The sequence below is a fragment of the Colias eurytheme genome, chromosome 4, assembly GCF_061535395.1.
Source record: "Colias eurytheme isolate Ceu_HAF_F1 chromosome 4, ilColEury1 Martin Lab GWU primary, whole genome shotgun sequence".
Lineage (NCBI taxonomy): Eukaryota > Metazoa > Arthropoda > Insecta > Lepidoptera > Pieridae > Colias > Colias eurytheme.
Genome location: NC_142983.1, coordinates 2,306,471 through 2,321,083, shown reverse-complemented (window position 1 = coordinate 2,321,083; position 14,613 = coordinate 2,306,471). Strand labels below are relative to the sequence as shown.

The 14,613-nt window shown below is 31.8% G+C and overlaps 2 protein-coding genes across 3 annotated transcripts in view; one reads left to right on the top strand and one right to left on the bottom strand.

Moving 5' to 3' along the window:
* Window positions 1-4,372: 4,372 nt before the first annotated feature.
* tank (EI24 domain-containing protein tank) lies at window positions 4,373-9,765 on the bottom strand. The gene is made up of 7 exons (XM_090120340.1): window positions 9,610-9,765; window positions 9,373-9,533; window positions 6,186-6,441; window positions 5,748-5,867; window positions 5,216-5,439; window positions 4,716-4,787; window positions 4,373-4,495 (listed from the first exon to the last, which is right to left on the bottom strand). The coding sequence occupies exons 1-7, from the start codon at window positions 9,622-9,624 to the stop codon at window positions 4,396-4,398; spliced, it is 948 nt and encodes a 315-aa protein (XP_089976466.1). The 5' UTR covers window positions 9,625-9,765; the 3' UTR covers window positions 4,373-4,395.
* Window positions 9,766-11,192: 1,427 nt separating this feature from the next.
* Window positions 11,193-14,613, top strand: part of LOC149908761 (ATP-binding cassette subfamily G member 4) — a 44,765-nt gene continuing 41,344 nt past the window's right edge. Inside the window, exons 1-2 of one of the 2 annotated variants that reach the window (XM_090120339.1) lie at window positions 11,193-11,335; window positions 13,818-13,945. In XM_090120339.1, the coding sequence (XP_089976465.1) occupies window positions 11,304-11,335; window positions 13,818-13,945 (160 nt within the window). In that variant the 5' untranslated portion in view covers window positions 11,193-11,303. Of the gene's footprint in view, window positions 11,336-13,644; window positions 13,946-14,613 lie in introns of those variants that run through there. The other variant, XM_090120338.1, reaches the window with a different exon arrangement.

Genomic DNA, 14,613 nt, shown 5'->3' with positions numbered 1-14,613 from the left:
ATTTATCCGTAATAAAGATTATTATTATATTAATATCTTGTAAAACAATATGAGAAATAAAGACAAGCTATCCATCTCTTTAATTTACTTTAAATAATGTGAGATGGCATTATGTTTATTATTTATCCTTCAATTTGAATTATTTATTCATAAACTGACCTTTACCAACTTAACTAATTAGTAATGTAAGTTAAATCACTTGAAACAGTTAATTCTAAAAGTATTTATTATACTTTGAAAGAAGCGTTATTATGTTTGAGACGGCCTTTTTATAAAGAAAGAGCGTGTGTGCCGAGCACACGGATCAGAAGTGAAATTTCTTTGGCAAGATTCGAAGATACCAAAATATTGTGACATTTTCAAGTGAAACTTCTTTAGGCGCGTTGAAAGTATAATTTCAAGGTCGCGTCATGGCAATACCGTCACGTCATGGAATCAAGCGACGATTCGGCACAGACGCTCTTTTTTTGGTTACACATAAAAAATCTCATCGCGTAATCTAACAGTGTTTAAATATAATAGTAATTATCTGTGAAAGTGTTTAGTTAATGTTTGTGGTGCTAAGATTTAATTTGCACGACTTAAATTTAAATTAAAAACCCATCAAAACATTCCGTTATGCCATGTAATTATGATTAATATCGTTTTAATTTTCAATAATTCATTTATTATTTATTTTTATGTTGTTAACTTCCGGTTTTATTTCTAAACTTGTCCAATACATGTAACAGAAGTTATTGTAATTATTTTTTTAAACCTTTTATTTACTATTATTTAAATGAATGAATGTAATCTAAATAGGAAATGTTGTTAAGTGACCAGAGTAATGTAGAACTTAGGCTTAATCGTAATTAAAAAGAAAATTATCAATACTAAAACCTATTTTATAGAAAATAAACGCTAAAACCTTCCTTATGGAGCTTACAGATAATAAAAAATCAATTGATTTTTAATACTAGCACCATAAACGTGCACTTAATAGAAATATACAATAAGCATATCTTAAATATTACCATTCGTAGTTGTGATACATGTAAGTGCAAGAAATAGTTAAATATATACACATAATAAATACGATGTTTAAATACATAGTCACCTTAATAGTACCTACACTATGTGCTTTTAAATGGGTAAAAAAATAAATAATAGGTAACTATGTATGTTGCTTAAATGTTCCTTAGTATATTGATGTATAATGTATTTTTTAATACGTTTATATACTTTCTCAAAGCAATTTAAACCTTCTGTATTTGAGATACCTACTGGAGTTGAAATTAGATTTTTAGTTCGATTGATTAATTAATTAAAATATATGTGGTGTTTTTATTTACTTATAATTGTAAAATTTATTGATTTGTATATGCATAATAGTTATTAACGGCATTAAAACGTGGTATTTTTTATTAAAAACTTATATTTGAAGAATTTCATACAAGACCATTAATAAAACTTGAATATTTATTTCTTCGACTAGACTTCTTTTAGAAGCACTTTGAACGCGTATGATGTAAATTTTTTAACTATTAAAAACTTAACATTGCGCAATCCTGTTTTTTTATGCGTGTTTTTTTTTCGGAATAATTAGAAGGTAAATTCACTACAGGTTACATGCAAATATAAACCGATGTGAATTTAAACATACTTAGTTCTTATTATGCAGGTAATAAGATTCAGATTTCTATTTTAGTAATACGTATGGTATGTTTAGTAGATGTTATTGCTGATTATAGGTATTTTTGAATGTGATATCGCAAATTATATTAGAACGTCATAGTAGTAAGTTACCATTTTAGTTTTATGCTTATCATTTAGTTTTAAGCGTATGCTTATTTATATTTGATTTTGGACTTGTTAGATTAAGTTTGTAATTTTATCGTTTAATCTGTATGGTATTTAATCGATCAAATAAATTATGATATAGTACAAATATTTGTTGTTTTATTTTCTACGATTCCTATATAATATCCCCAATATTATTCACTAGTCACATGCTCTGTTACGCTGAGGTAGCAATTTGCAAATTTTTAATGCTTCTATATTAAGTACTAGAGGTTTGCCCCGGCTTCGCCCGTGGTACATATTTCGCAATAAAAGGTAGCCTATGTCTCGGGTATCAAAATATCTCCATACCAAATTTCATGCAAATTGGTTCAGTAGTTTAGGCGTGATTGAGTAACAGACAGACAGACAGAGTTACTTTGGCATTTATAATATTAGTATGGATTGATAACATAATTAGGGTTGTATAAATTGTAAATCAATACAAATTGCAGTCTATGTTTAAGTGACTCCAAAAAATTTTATCTGAAATAATCCTAAGCGGCTAAGGGTATCCGTAAACACTAACACAAAATTTCGGGTCATTTGTAACAGGATGGCGGTTCTACAGGGGTCTTAGTACGCAATGACAAAAAGAAAAATGATGGTCAGAACGCTGATACCGGATACCTTAAGATACTGTAATATAAAATATAACAGTATCTTAAGATAAAATATTATAGTATCTTCATCGTGTGTGACGCGCTTTACGGTCAATGATCATATTGTGCAGTTACCAAATTGACAACAGACAGTATAGACCACGAGTAGGGCACTGTGACAAAAAAACTTAACATGAAACTGGACCGTGCAGTGCCGACATGTGGAGGAGATGCCCATGGTTACTGTCGCAACCGTCATATTATGATTACATTACAGATACCTTGTTTTAGAACTCTGCGCAGGTTTGGGCGCTATATAAATTATACTCAGTATTACGGGCACAACAGTACCTATGTTGACCCATGCACATTTTACTTCTCCACGTTTCACTGAGCGCTATAGGTATTTGTCGCTACTTATATTTAAATACTAGCTTTTCCCTGCGGGTTTACCCACATTGCGCCGATCCTATTGGTCTTCGCGTGATGATATATAGCCTATAGCCTTCCTCGATAAATGGACTATCTAACAGTAAAATATTTTTTCAAATTGGACCCATGGTTTCTGATATTAGCGCGTTCAAGCAAGCAAACAAACAAACGAACTCTTCAGCTTTATAATATAAGCCTAGATAATATAATATTATACTAGTAACATTAGTATAGAAGTATAGATAGTTTTTTTCTGTACGAGAGAGATATGATGAAATACATTATGTTTTGAACAACTACGTCGCAACTCACATGGATTTTCAATAAAACAACGTTTATTCAGTCAGCCTTTAATAAATGTCATGTAAAAATAATCACAATATGACAATGATTTACCGTCTGGCTTAAATATATATTTGCTATCATAAGGTACATGTGTTTATGTTTAAGGGTGCTTTTTCACCAATAATGTGCAAGAATGTGTAGCGAGGAATGTGTTTGTAAATAACAATAGTATCACTTCAAACGCTAAGCGCATCAAACTTCAAACTAAATAAAGCAATATGATTGGTTCTTTATTTATTCATTCCTCGCTATACATCCTCGCACATTATTGGTGAAAAAGCACCCTTAATGAAAAATGTAAATCGCACGCAACAAACATGCATTACTTTTACAATTATAGCGATATTAAACCCCAAATCTAAGTATAAGATGCCTAAATAATATCGATTTTAATATTTACCTCATTTTATTTCATATTTTAAGCTTGGTATTGAAATGTTATTTTATGCCTGTTTATTTGTAAATTACATGATTTTTACCAAACATCTTATTGCTTCTTTTTGTTTCATCAAAATTAGTCTAACACTTTTGGTTATCAATTAAACAGAAAGGCACATTTCATCTATCACATAAACCACAGCATCAAACGTAAAAAGTGGAATTCATTATATTTTCTAAAATGACAATATTTTTGAACGAACGTATATAAAAATACAATATAATATGACTAATCATTTATTGATATGTCGAGTTAAATAATGTATGAAAAAATCAAATGATGATACTACAGTGCACCAAAACACACAAATTTAAACCTTACATACCTTAAAATAACGCCCTGTATAAAAATAAATGGTGATTTTAATGGATTTCTTAAAGGTTTTATGTGGTATTATAAGTTGTAGAATTCGTCATTTCATAAATTGACTTGATTTGGTAGTTGTATAATATGACTGGAAATATGTGACTGGAACCAAGATGGCAAAATATGACAAAATGAAAAAACTCATAATAAATAAAATAAATTGTATGTAAATAACAAATAATCAATTACATTTATTTGTATAGACTAACATCATTCACACACAAAATAGTGAAAAAAAAAATTACAAAAAGACTAATTCTACAACTACCCTCCATTGAACAAAAAAAGTGTAATAAAATTACAAAATGTGATATCCCCTTTTACATGTACATTTAACGGTACGTTGTTCCCGTTTCCACACAAATACATAAAATACATCATACAACATGTTTATCATCTGGTTTTGTCGATGACGTCAGCGCTGTGACGCACGAAGCGGAACATTCCGTTCGATATCGCGACTACTGGTGAGAACAGCCGGAGAGGGTATTCACTGGAACGGATAGACAAAGAAAGTTTAGTTAAATCGTTACGGTGAAATAAGATGTATAGTTATAGGTATTTTGAAAACGGTAAAGAACAGCTAAATGAAAATTTGGGAATTGCCTTACTTGTGTAGGCGATTTCAACGGTTCAGCCTTTTCTCATTATAGACGAACAAAAACATGTTACAAACATACAAACAGTCATTAATACTATTATGTTGTACTAACCTTCCTGTGACTGGCGTGGCTTCATTCCCGCTCAAAATGAAAACAGGGAAAAATATTGAAAACACGCAACCACTGGAAAAATATAAATAAACATTATATTATAGATAACAGTATGTGATAGATAATTCAGACTATTATATGTATATTATGTTTTGACATTTTTATTAATCCTCATATATCTATACTGGTCAATCCTTCTCAATACTGGATTAAAAATAATGAAATTTTGCAAAAAATTAATGTTTTAAATGTAGTGCTTATTACTAAAAAAATATGCATTGCGGGTCCTCCCCGGCTTCGCCCATGGTACATATATCGCAATAAAAGGTAGCCTATGTTCTTTCACAGGGTCTAAAGATTGTCTGTGCCAAATTTCATGAAAATCAGTTGAGAGGTTTAAGCGGGAAAGCGTAACAGATAGACAGGCAGAGTTACTTTCGCATTTATAATATTAGTATGGATTTTATACGTAGAAAGTACATATTTATAAGCATACAAACCTAATAATATAAGACTGGGGTATTTGCGTCAACACAGCCAAGGGTAGACCGAACCCGAGGAAATACGGCCAATTCGTTTCTATGAAAGTAAGCCGTTTATGTAGTTCCCAGCCCATGTTGAACCATTTGTACTCGAATGAGTACAGAGAGTAGAGTAGACACATGTGCACGAGGCATAAAAGCTCGCCGATGTACGTTATTGGTAACATACTGACTAGCATGCTCTGGAAATAGGATAGATTTAATTATTTTTATTTTTTGAGAACTTATGTCAATGATTTTAGATATAATATTGCTCCTAGACTATGAACCACTTGTACTCAAACGAGTACATTGAGGTGTAAAATTAAAAAGTTATAAAAATAGATGGTCTTAAGTAATTAAAGATATTAGTATAGTTAAAATGGATTTTTAAATCATTCATGAAATAAGAACATATGGCAATACAATGGCATAATCTCTCTCATTTTTCATAAAAACAGATATTTTTAAGATTGTGATGAGAACAATCTTATGAAATTTATATTCTTACCTGGACTAAAAATAAGGCTTGCACCAATAAGCTAAACAGTGAATCAGCGATAATTTTGCTCACACTCGACATGAATTGTGGCCGACCGCGCCTGTGTCTATACGCCGAGTCTGCTATATCCTGTTAAATAATAATTTTTATTTTAATTAATAAATTATTTTGGTGCTGGGTATTATTTAATATTGAATTATTTAAACCTGTATTATTCACTAAGTAGCAATCTCTTCCAGACTATAAAATATATGTTGCGTTATAATTTGGAGAAGATGGAGGTCGAAATTTGATATTTTTGACGCCTCAACCACTGAACCGATTTGGACGAAATTTAGTAGTTACACTGATAGCTAAAAATCCCACAGAAACGAGAAATATAAGGGTATTCCTTTGACTACAGCGGAGAAAAACTTTTAAAATTGTAATTAAAAAAATACTACTAACCTGAAACCACAAGCTATTCACCAGCTTGCTCAACAGAAACAGCGGTAACACCCATATCATTCGAAACGTCATCGACAGGAAGGGTTGTATCCACGACCATACACTATGCGCGACGCCCGGGTTGTGCCCAAACACCGCTATCACTAAGTACTTCACCGCTGGGAGTAGCGCATACTCAAACACTAATATACTGAGCAAAAATATGAAGCCATTGAGAACGCACGACTGCAACACGCGTGTAAGTACTTTTGATTCTCTGAAAGGAAATAAATGTGTTTAGTATTTATAATACAGTTTTTTATTGATTTCCACACCACTCTAAATTACAGAAAGATATGCCATAAATTAGATAACAAAACTTGACTGAATTCGCCTTCGCCTTCAGATTGCTATATACTCAATGACTAATTTTGTTGTTGTTCTTTTTTTATTTGAAATTGTTTCTTACTACAATTTGCTAGAAAGTACAACTGAATGGGAACTATGCGGGTTTTTCCTTGAAAACGCGGGCGAAGCTGCGGGCGGAAAGCTAGTTATATATAAAAAAATAAAATCAATAATTATGCATAAACAATTATAATACATGCATGTATATTGTATATATAGTCTATATGTTATAGTCAAAGTCCGATACACAGTCTCTTCGCGGAAGGACTGGTTTATCCTGGGTTTGGCCAAAGCCATCAGTCAATCCCCGAAATACATTTCAATTTCGCCCTTTGCCTGAAGTATTTTTAGTCAAACCCAGGAGCTCCTAACTTTTCAGTCAAACGTCGAAAGTAAATTATTCTGTTTCGGTTTTGGCCTAGTCAATCCTAGAAGCGACTGCAATTCTTCTAAATTATTAAAACAATTAACATTAATGCCTCACCATGTCAGAAAAATGATTAATTTGTCACTTTAATTACCTAAGAAATTATTAAAACAATTAACATTAAAGTTAATGCCTCACCATGTCAGAAAAATGATTAATTTTTCATTTTAATTACTTAAGAAATTATTAAAACAATAAACATCAAAATTTTAAAAATGTTATTTTTTTATACTTAATCTTATACAAACTAACCTCCGTATATTCCAAAGCATTTATTTATTTATTTTATACTTTATTGCACATCGTACCAAAGGCGGGCCTAATGCCACACGGCATTCTCTCAAAGCATCTCAAATATAAAAGTGAAAATCACGTAAGCTGACCAATCAGGTGTCAGAACTGGCAGAGTTAAGCGGTTCTTAAGACTTGAAAGCTGCTTAAATGATAAAATGCTTCCAAATATACGAAGATAAGACACTTCATACCTATATCGGAGTTTGACTCGTCAAACCCCGATTTAATAAAATTGTGTTTTGACGTTTGCCTGACCAAATTAGTCTCTCCCAGGTTTGACGAAAATTGTTTAGTCAAAGGCCGAAAATTTACATTTGTTTGGGCTTTGACTAAGTCATGCAGTCTGACCTGAGGATTGACCAGTCCAACCTAGGAGCGCCGGAGCTTCGGAGTTTGCCTATAACATATACGTATAATAAATCTGTAGAAGGGTCAATTCTGTACATTGAAAATATTGAAAAAATAAATAGCAGGGGGTGTTACTGGATCGGTACCAAACCCAAATATGTGATTAAAAAAATTTTTGTCTGTCTGTCTGTCTGTCTGTCTGTCTGTCTGTCTGTCTGTCTGTCTGTCTGTCTGTATGTTCAGGCATCACGTAAAAACTAACGGTTCGATTTCGATGAAACTTGGTATAATTATACCTTATTATCCTGGGCGTAAAATAGGATACTTTTTATCCTGGAAAAATACGTAAAAAAAAATTAATCTGAATTTTTCAGTTTTATCCATAGACGTTGTTCTGTAGAACCGCGAACACACGTTGCGTATTATTATAGGCCTAGCCGTATTTGGGTCCAATAGATATTTATAAGATGTCATTTTCAGAGTTACTCAAAATGGAGAAATAAACCACCCACGCCAAGACCGACATCTGCGCGGACGGAGTCGCGGGCGGAAGCTAGTATAAAATATTGCTCGTTTTTTATTGGATTATTGAAATTACTCAGTAGTTCACCTTGATTTGTAGACAAAGTGTAACAGTGCAATATTTTTAAATACAAAGAGTTTCCTTCCTTTATTGAACAGAACTAGTTTTCCTACTATGGCATAATATATTATTATGTATAAGCAGATTTATGAAAAAAAAATGCTTGGGGACTAGATGCCAAAATTAATTAAAAATATATTTTTTAACGTGATAACGTTTTTAAAATCGTTTTAGTCCGGTGACATGTTCAGAAACTTGTGTCACACCAAAACCACACGAGTGCAATCGCAGGTATAACGAGAGAGAGACGGACCAATCTCCCATCTCATCTCGAGCGCTGCCACCAATAAGACGTTATCACGTAAACATCTCGATTGTAAACCTACTTTACAAACAACTAATTTTTTTTTATAAACTCCAGGAAAATTTCAAAATTACAAAACTATGCTTTACGTTTTATACAGAATTTGAAATTATGTATTAGCACGCTAAGCTCTAGCTTAAATATTGACAAATTCCCTTTACTAGTTTCCATGACAACTGTTTCTATTTCCAAAAAGCATAATTAAATTTCATGACAAGAAGCCTATTGATTAAACAACCCTATTCATGTTTGTTCATCTGTTTATGGCCTACAATGCTACAGACACATAATACACATAGTGAACTCATTTTCCTTCTCTTTTGTTAGAGTTCAATATGATCTTTTATAGAGATGATTTTTAATGAATAAATTAAGTTTGAACTAGTCTTCAAATATTTTCAATTTCATCTTATTTATGAGGTAGAATTAATTTATTTTCCGCTGTTGTTAATGTGGTATTATATGGTGGATATATTCATCATTTATCTCTTCAAATATGTTATATATGTATGCATAAATATAAAAATGGTTTCTCAAAAACATACACAATATTATTCTATATTCAATAGAAGTCACCAATGCCCACCTAGTATACGTGTTAATTAGTTAATTAGCATATTTATATGATCTACATGTATTATTAGAATGAATGATAATGAATGTTGTTTTAGTTTCTAATCTCATTTACCCACTCCTACGAGAATGTATTAGAATTGTAGCCAAATACTGCGTATATTAAATAATTAATAAATAAAATGTATTTAAAGTATATATTCGCACTCACTGTTTAACTTTGGGCTGTTTCAATTTCTGTTTCGCGCCGTCCAAATCTGGTTGTGGAGAACGACTTAGTGCCCGCTCATTTATTTCTTTATCTAAATATAGAAGTACAGTTACACCTCGTAAACTGTCTATAAATCCTTTGATAAGCGAAACTGAGAAATTCTGTAACAAAGAAAACAATATGAGTGAACAAACAGCTGTTTTCATTTTATATAATTTTTTACAAAAAGATACTTACTGTTACGCTTTCCATCTTAGTATACGTGCGCTATCTATAGTCTCATGCTGTGTGATAATTACTTTTCACATTATTATTTCAAATAATTAATTGACGTAATGCAAAATTTTGTTGTAACTTGACTGTCTTTTACAAATATATTGATTTGATTGTCAAATTATTGTCAATGTCAATGTCAATACTCAATTGTCAGAATACAACAAAAAACGTCAATCGAAAAATTATCATTCGTTCAATTTAAATACATAACATAAACAATACAACTTTTTTTATGTATATTCATATAATTAAAAATTGCAAATTATACAATAAAATGGCAAATAAATGTTCGAACAAACGTAATTTATTGAAGAACAATTGTTAATATTAATTTAAGTAATTAATATTTAAGTTAATATTTAACTCTTAAAATAATGGAAAAAAATATTAATAATTTTGAATGGTCAACCAAACAACCACAGCCAAAAAGACGGGTTGCACTCCGGGAGTACCGGCAGAAGTGAAAACTTGATTATTAACGTTGAGCATGTTTGATATTTTCAGGTCACGTGTCCTGCCGTCACTCCTGAGTCCTGACGCGAGTTTAAAATTTTATACCCATTACAGAAAAAGTGCTCAACGACGCTAAAGAAGTTTTCACTTCAACAACAACCAAACAGTTTATTTTTATATAAATTTATAAAGAATAGATAAAAAATTCGATCACGAGGCGGGACTCGAACCCGCATCCTTTCGCGCCATTCCGGGGCGGATGCCTGACCAACTCAGCCACTCGGAGTGGCGTGATCGAATTTTTTTTTTATTCTTTATATATTTATATTTATAAACCATTTGAATGCCATAAAACCAAAAATATAAATTCAGTTTATTTTTATTTTATTTTTTGTAAATACATAAATAATAAACGAACAAACAAACCATTAACCAACACCGTGAACGAACGATTTATGTCGCAGATTTACGCTGTGGATTTAAAAATAACTAAAATTTAAGAAAAACGTGTGGCACTCGGGGACTGCCACGATAAAGCTATTGCATAGCATGCCTTCAAGCCACACCTCCGCCCGTTGGAGTGGGGAGCGTGAGGTTTTTTCGTTACGGAATTTCTCGATTCGTTCCCCGCGCTCAAGGCCCGCGATAGAAGCTATGCAATAGCTTAAAAAAAATGTGAGGGCAAAATTTTGTAAGCCCTTTTTCGTGGCACTATAAATATTGAATTCAATTTGATTTGAAACGATCAAGCTAAGCCACGTCTTAAGTCGCACTAAAAAAAGCAAAATACTGAGCGCAACATTAGATGATTTAAATATTTATTTCTTCTAACCGGATTATGATACTTAAATGTTAAAAATAATATTGTATATTATAAAAATGGCTCTAAGAGTTGCAAACATTTTCAATGTATCCATCAATTCGTTTTTAAAGGTATGCATTCTATCTTTATGAGAATATTAATTATTATCTGATAAATTATTATTTATCTGTTCAGTTTTGACATTTAATGAGAGTGACAGTGACATATGATCACAGATAAAAAAGAAAAATAATTACGTGCAGTTTGTTAACGTTATTTTTATTGCGTACCTTCGCAATCAAATTATCAATTTATCAAACTGATTTCTATATTCTGCTATTTGATTACATTTCAAAGTGTATCAAAATACCCAAGCAAGCTGTTATGAACTCAGAATAAGATGGATAACAAGTTCATTCTCAACAATTTGGGGTAATTACATGATATCTTGCGTAAACAAACAACTAACGACGTAGACATTTTGCATGACCTCCTTTTGTTTTGTATGCTTTTACTAATTAATAATAAGTATTTCTTATATTTAATGATCAAATAAGCTCATAATTTAAACGTAATTACTCTCAATCTTGCCCTGTAGTGGATTCTTATCGATAGTCATGTGATAATCACTTTTACTGTTGTTGTTTTCGACAGCAAGAATGGATGATAGTTAACTAATAATTTTTATTTAACCCTCTTTTAGTACTCAATGTACTCTCAGTTCCTTGGTATTGACATACCTAAACCATATTTAATCTCTGATTAACTAAATATTGTGATAACTTTTATTTTGCTGACCCAATCTTTAAAGGTACTTTCACAAAGTTACATTTCCGTGAGGACAGGTTCCATTTTGCAAATTTGAATTTTCCACAGCAAATGTTACACAATGTGTAGTATACTAATATTAAAAATGCAAACTTTTGAATAAATAATATCTATTCTGTAACAGATGTTAAATTATGATTATATTAATAAATTAACGAAAGTTATTTACTGAGTTCCACTATGAAAAAACAATACAATGTTGTTTTCTCTATTCTTCTTCACCTTGTCTCACAAAACAAAGGTGGTAGATAAGATTTTATATTTGGGCCTACAAATGTAAACAATACAGAATTTAAATTGATCTGTACAAAACTTCATAAAATATTGATACATAAATTTTATATTGTAGTTGATTTTGTATAAATTGTCTTTTGTTATCCTAAAAAAAGAAAAAGAAAACATTATAAAATTCTTGTTTACAAACTTCTAAGTAAACGGCTCTTTCCTGTTATGTAAACTAATTTAAATGAACATCATCAATTTTTTTTTCAGTGTCTATAAATGTCTAGAAATTATTATCTCATTCTTGTTTTTGAATTATGTATCTAATTATTATTTGATATCAGTCAAAATCTTAATTTAATACCTATTTTTCTTGCTGTGGAGCTCTCGCTATTTTATCAAATTAATTATGTCTTCAATAATTCTGTTCCTACTAATGATGTTTTCTAGAGAGACTAGAGAATAGTTGGACAATATTTATTTCAGATAAAAATTTATATTTAATTTCTATGTTTCCGTTTTCTATTGTTTCTTTCCTTTTACATTTTTATCAAAGGGAAGTCTTATCCACATTTTCATTTTATTGCATTGTCGTTTTAAGATCATGAATAATAGTTATATACTATACAGTAAAAGTTCCTTATTCGCGCTTCCTTCATTCGCGGTTTCACTATTCGCGGATGAAAAAAATGCGACCTAAATCCTGTATTCGCGGCCTAAAATTCTTTATTCGCGGATCGAATCGGTACATCGGTACATACATATAATATGTATTTACCTGAATAAAAACCATTAGTAAACGCTTGAACTACAACTACGAATTTATAATGTTGACTAAAAAAAATTAAAAAACGAGTAAAAAGTGACAAGCCATTGCCTAAACCTGAAGATAATACCTAATTAAATGGTAATTAATAAATAAGTTTGGTCAAAAACTGAAATTAAACTGGTTTCTTTATGTAGGTATTTGCTTTTTTATTTCATCACCTAAGAACGTATTCCCTATAACCCCATACAAATTACTATTCCTTATTCACGGTTTCTCTATTCGCGGCACATTTACGGAACCTATTACCCGCGAATAAGGAACTTTTACTGTATATAACTGGATAATATATTAGTTTTGGTAGTGTTAAGTTAACACTGTTAACTCATATTATTTGCACGGTCCATTTGAAGATTTTTAGACAATCATTTTAATTCTTAACAATGTTTTGCATAATACATTTTTATGATAGTGCTTGTTTACTTAAATAATAAAGTTTTATTGTCTGTAGATGAAAGTTCCTTGAAGTTTGGAATTTCCTTGTACTGACATTTTATAGGTTTTAAGAGGAACACTACACTATTAAGATTAAAAGTTCAGTATACTTAAGTTCTGTGGCATTGAACTGGTCTTGTCAAAGTATCATACATGTTTGTGAGTAGTACCTACATGAAATAGCCAAGTCATGACTTCAGTTCTATCCTTATGAATGACCGTAACCTTATAATTGGATCATCCTTTGTATTTTTACAACAAGATTGTAGCGTTCTGATTTCAAAAAGTACAATTGGCGACTTCCTCCGTGTCTGTCAGTCGTGCAATCAATGTAGCAACCATCCGCCGAGCTGGTGCAAAGTTCATTGTATATCTTGTATGTCGCTACGTCACTTCGCCTCGATGCGAGTCGCGAGTCGTAGCTCGTCAGTCGTCGATCGACGAAGTACGAACGACGATCAGTGTGTGCGCGAGAGTGCGGCGATACGCACGTTAACGCCGCCCAGCTCCTTTGTGACGTATTTAATTCCATTGTGCTAAAATGAAAGTGGATAAAGACTCCCTCGCCGGTCCCGTGGACTCAATGCCCATTCTGTCGGACAGGAAAGGCAGCCTGAAGGTGACGATCACCCCGGCTCAGCCGAAGACCCTGACACATCTGCCAAAACGACCCCCAGTTGATCTGGCTTTCACGGACCTCACATACAAGGTGCAGGAGGGAAGAAAAAGCAGTGAGTACCCACTTATTAGCTAATACACACCAAATAAGTAAAATACGATTACACTATTTAGGAACGGCCAAGGACTGAATATTTTTCCACGAAAAAACTAGTAAATATATTTAAAAGGCGGTTGATTAAAATCTTCAAAAGTTTCCAGTTTTTCGCCTCGTGAACTTCGACTCGAATAATAATATTATTTGTATTTGTACCGAAATGTTAATTATGTACGTCAACGTTATTAATTCTGTGATTATTTGTAATGATGTCTTTATCAATAGTAGTTCTAATTGGATGCTAGAAGCGATTTGTTAGTAATTTTCCTTCAATGATAAATTATGAGATAAGTTGCGGGTGATATCGCGTAGATCCGGATTCTAAGGACAATATTTAAAATAATTCGATGCTCTTTATCAATGAGTTAAAAATCAAAGCTTATACAATTGTTATCGCGGTCGTGACTAAGGTGTAAAATGCATGTATTAAATTTTAAACGTCTTTATTTTAATGTGCAGATTTACCTTTAAATGTAAGCCGCGCTTTTGTACGCGGCGACGCGGACGACGGAAGTAAACAACTTCTTTGTGACTTTGGCAGCACAAAGGTTCATTGTTTTATTTTAAAGTGGCTTCTATCGTTGAGATAAGAGAGTTCACATGTTTTTTGTGATTCACACCACT

Excerpts from the sequence above, each read along its gene's own strand:
- tank (XM_090120340.1), bottom strand. Across the intron at positions 6,442-9,372 it reads AAACAGCCCAAAGTTAAACA|AGAATCAAAAGTACTTACAC; the intron begins GTGAGTGCGAAT and ends ATTTCCTTTCAG. Across the intron at positions 5,440-5,747 it reads AAGCCTTATTTTTAGTCCAG|AGCATGCTAGTCAGTATGTT; the intron begins GTAAGAATATAA and ends TCCTATTTCCAG.